This window comes from Brachycentrus maculatus, unplaced genomic scaffold (genome assembly GCF_059751285.1).
Source record: "Brachycentrus maculatus isolate JH-2025_06_01 unplaced genomic scaffold, ASM5975128v1 h1tg001681l, whole genome shotgun sequence".
NCBI lineage: Eukaryota > Metazoa > Arthropoda > Insecta > Trichoptera > Brachycentridae > Brachycentrus > Brachycentrus maculatus.
The window spans coordinates 1-4,047 of NW_028282288.1; the positions used below are offsets into that span (position 1 = coordinate 1).

At 37.7% G+C, this 4,047-nt stretch overlaps 1 protein-coding gene across 1 annotated transcript; it reads right to left on the minus strand.

Moving 5' to 3' along the window:
• Positions 1 to 3,004: 3,004 nt before the first annotated feature.
• On the minus strand, positions 3,005 to 3,693 carry LOC148298729 (serine/threonine-protein kinase 33-like; the record flags this gene model as incomplete). The annotated part of the gene is made up of 2 exons (XM_088276682.1): positions 3,005 to 3,215; positions 3,618 to 3,693. Coding segments are annotated over 2 exons (287 nt in total), but the record flags the coding sequence as incomplete, so codon positions are not given.
• Between the last annotated feature and the right edge of the window lie 354 nt (positions 3,694 to 4,047).

The window sequence follows — 4,047 nt, forward strand, 5'->3', positions numbered from 1 at the left end:
TCCCAACCCAACCCCAACCCCAACCCCAACCCCAACCCCAACCCCAACCCCAACCCCAACCCCAACCCCTTGTTTTCTTTTTGAATTACTACATCTGGTATACATTTCATGTGTGATAAAGATATAGAGATATATAGAAATATATTGATATGATGGATTATATGGCCAAGATATTGAGAGTGGGGCCTGTGGATTAGATATTTTGTTTGTTTGGAAGAGTATATGATAATATAGGTTTATTTTTTATCTTTATGATGTTAGTGAACAGCATTTCATATTTGGCTATATATATATGTCTAATACTGTTATTTCTTCCCTATTAGTTGGATTCATTTCTGTAAATTATTAAAGCGTAAGAACATATGCATACATATACTAGATATAGTAAATATCATATATATTCCTGCATTGCAACTCTATAAGTAACTAGAAACATACGAATGATCATAATTGCAAGCACTTCTGACCAATGGTATCATAATACTCTTGAGTTTTACATTTCTGGACACAACTTGAGCTATTTTCATCATACGCATAATTGTTTCCTTCGGGGCATTTGCATCGCATCTCGTTTGTGTCATAGACTGTCCCTGGTGTACAGAATGATGCTGTTCCATAACATTTGCGTTCAATTTTGTTGTAGGCTTCATTAATCTTGCAGACTGTCTTGCAGGTCTTTGTGGCAGATTCGTACAATTGATAGGATTTGCAAGGCTAGCATTTCTGGGATTATGTTGAGAATTCGAAATTCTCAGGGCAGCTATTTACTGTTGGCTTTTCGATTGTTGGGGTAGTTATGTTGGAGATGCATGCTTTGGATTCTTGGGAATATGTTTGGCCTGGAGGGCACATTCCAATTGTCCCTGCTGTGGTCTTTTCTTAAGTTGGTGGCTTGGTTTGTTCGACTGCTGGGGCTAGTTTTTCGCATTGCTGGGAGGTTGTATTAAAATATGGCTGATCAGAGGGGCACCGTGCGCATGACTTATCAGCAGAGTTATAGAAAGGCTTGTCGGGTGGGCACATCGAAACAGTCCCAGAACTTGCCAAAGTTGGCTTGGGGCCGCATTTACCCTCTACTGCATTATATACTTAATTTTAGCTGCAGATGGTTTGGCATGTTGAGCTAGTAGTGTTCCATTGGCTATTTTCAGGGCATTTTTGACAAGAACGAGAGCTCGCAATCCAGTAAGGGGTTGAACTAGAACATCGAGAACAAGATTTGGTCTAAGAATTCCAAATGGGCCTTTCCGGAGGACACATGCTAGCAGCATTATTATCGTCATTTATTGGGGGAGAAACAATCGTTACATTCTTGCACTGCCAGGTGTCATGATCTAGGAATTGATTTGCAAGACATTTTTGGACACATCTTTTATAGATTTCAGCATAAATCATGTTTAATGGGCAAGATTCGCACTTCTTCTGAACCGAATTGTAGACGGGTAAATTTGGGGGACATGATGAACAAGAAAGTGAACTAGGGTTCCAGTAGGGAGTCTCAGTCGGGCAGCTTGATGTCGAACCTGAGACAATCAAGTTTTTAACACAAGTTGCTGTTTCCTAATTGTATGTTTCTCCACTTTGACATTTCTCATGGACACATTGATTGATATTCTAGGCATAGGTTGTATTTTTTGGGCACTCTGTGCATTTTCCTAGTTATCTATTGAAGTATGGGAGGTCAGATTGGCACTAGAAACATGCCAATGCTTGTCTATTCCAAATTGGTTTGTTCGGAGGGCATCCACTCGAATTAAATGGGGGGACATAAATCTAGCAGCCATTCTTCTGTTTGTTCAGGACCATCCCAGAATCGCAAAAAATCTAACATTAACGCGTATTGAAATTTAGTCTGGTTCCAGTTGGACATTCCTCGCATTGTCTAGTAAACAAATTGAAAACCTGAGTTTATTTCGCGCATGCACTACATGTGGTATAGTTTCTCGCAGAGTAAGGGTACCTGAGGTTACATATCTTGACAATGGTATCATTAGCTTGAGTTTACCTTTGCACTTTCCTCTCATATTCCTAGGCTGTTTGGTTCCCGTATTTCCAGTTATTGTTCAAGAGGTTATCCTTGAATAAAGTTTTGTATTTTGTGCAGCACCTCGAATTAAGAGTATTCTCTAGGACATTTAAATAATTTTTTTGTTGAACCAATTGGCTCTTTATTTATACGATCATTGCACAGTTTGCACATTCCGCTGTGTCTGACTAGACTTTGGCGACAGAATTTCTGACGACGTTCAGTTGAGTTTCAAGCTCCGATTTCGTGGCATTAGTGAAGTTCATGCACTGGCATAATCTTTAATTGAGAGGGAGATTTAGATATTGTTGGATGGTGATAAGCCGATCTCTTTCATCGGCCAATCCTTCTTGAAGAACTTGTAGTTTTTTATTTGGATCATTTGCAGCCGTGAGGAGCGAACTATCAATTTTGGTGAACATGCTTTGAATTTGGCTGAGGTCGTTTTTCAATGCGGTTTGCTTTTGCTACAAGGAAGCATAATATCTTTGGCTATCATAAGCATCTTCAGCCTGCAGATGCAGACACGAGGACATAGAAATCAAGGCTAGTAAGATGAGCAAAATTTGGCACGTTTTTATTTGCATCAAATAAATATTATTTGATTTATTTGATTTAAAGGATATTAAGGCTATTCAAATATCAACTAAATATTATCGTACTTTCGAATAACTGTTTATCAATGCTATTCGATTGGATTCATTTCTTGCATGTTGTTATGAAAGAGAATGGTAGATAATGTTTAATGGAAAATGTGGGCTCATGGTTCATGTGTAGATCTGAATAAGGATGGAGATGATATGATCATGATAAATGTAGCGTTTAATTTTAATCAAATTGAAATTCAGGCTTCAATCTTCCTCTATTGAGATTTTTAGGGGTACTTTTGAAAAAATTAATGATTCAAAAGTTCTCTAATGTTCTTTCTGTCAGCCGGGTTCTTTTGTAAGCAGCTTACTAAGAAATTTTTGGCCTAACCTGAAATATTTGCAGATGCAGGTATCACTACAGCTTCCTTCACAATCTTTATCAAATCTTCCTCTTTCGTTATATTGAAAGGGTTCTCTCCAATTAGCATCTCGTACATCATAATGCCCAGAGACCAGATATCGATTTTCTCATTGTAGTCCTTGCCTCTGAGTATCTCTGGACAGACGTAAAGCGGAGTGCCACAAAAGGTGCTCCTTAGCTTCTAATCCCAATGCACTGACCACCCGAAATCACAAAGCTTAATAATATTCTCATGCAGAACAATGTTCTATGGTTTGATATCTCGATGGATGATCTGATTTGAGTGCAGTTAATTGACAGCTTGGCACACCTGCCTCATAATGTTGGCCACTTTGGACTCTGGAATTGAATTCTTTATTTTGAGGTATTTAAAAAGCTGGCCACCGGTCCCTGCCTCCAAAAGGATATAAATGTTTGCAATGTCGTCGAAGAACCCATACATCTTAATTATATTTGGATGGTTAAGAAAAAGTTGGATTTTTAACTAACGAATAAATTGTTCGGTAATTTCCTCATCTTTCAACAATTGTTTTTTGATTATTTTCAAGGCAAAGATAGTGTTTGTTTACTTTTACCGAACAAGGAATACGTTTCCATATTTGCCGGCTCCTAACTCACGAATTTGTTCGAATTGGTCAAGTTTGATGACTCTTTTACTTTATTTTTTGCGATTCGGAGATGTCCCTTTCTTCCAATCATTAATAAGTGGGGAATTAGAAGATTACACATTAATTTGGTTTGTGATATCTATACTGCTTTTTCTCATTAGCATTCTCTCCTTAAAATCAGTCTTGAAGCTGGGCATTTCCACTCTTTTCTTGGCAAAGTGACTTTCCTCAACCCTTTCCTGCCTAATTTACATTCTATTACTTTTCTAAGTCATAGCAAATTAATTTTATTAATCAATCCCATTAATATTAGGCATACTGGCTCTTGGAACCCTGCTCTTTCCATTTTTTTAATTCTCCACTTTCTTCATATTTATTGTATCACTATTGAATAAGTTCGAT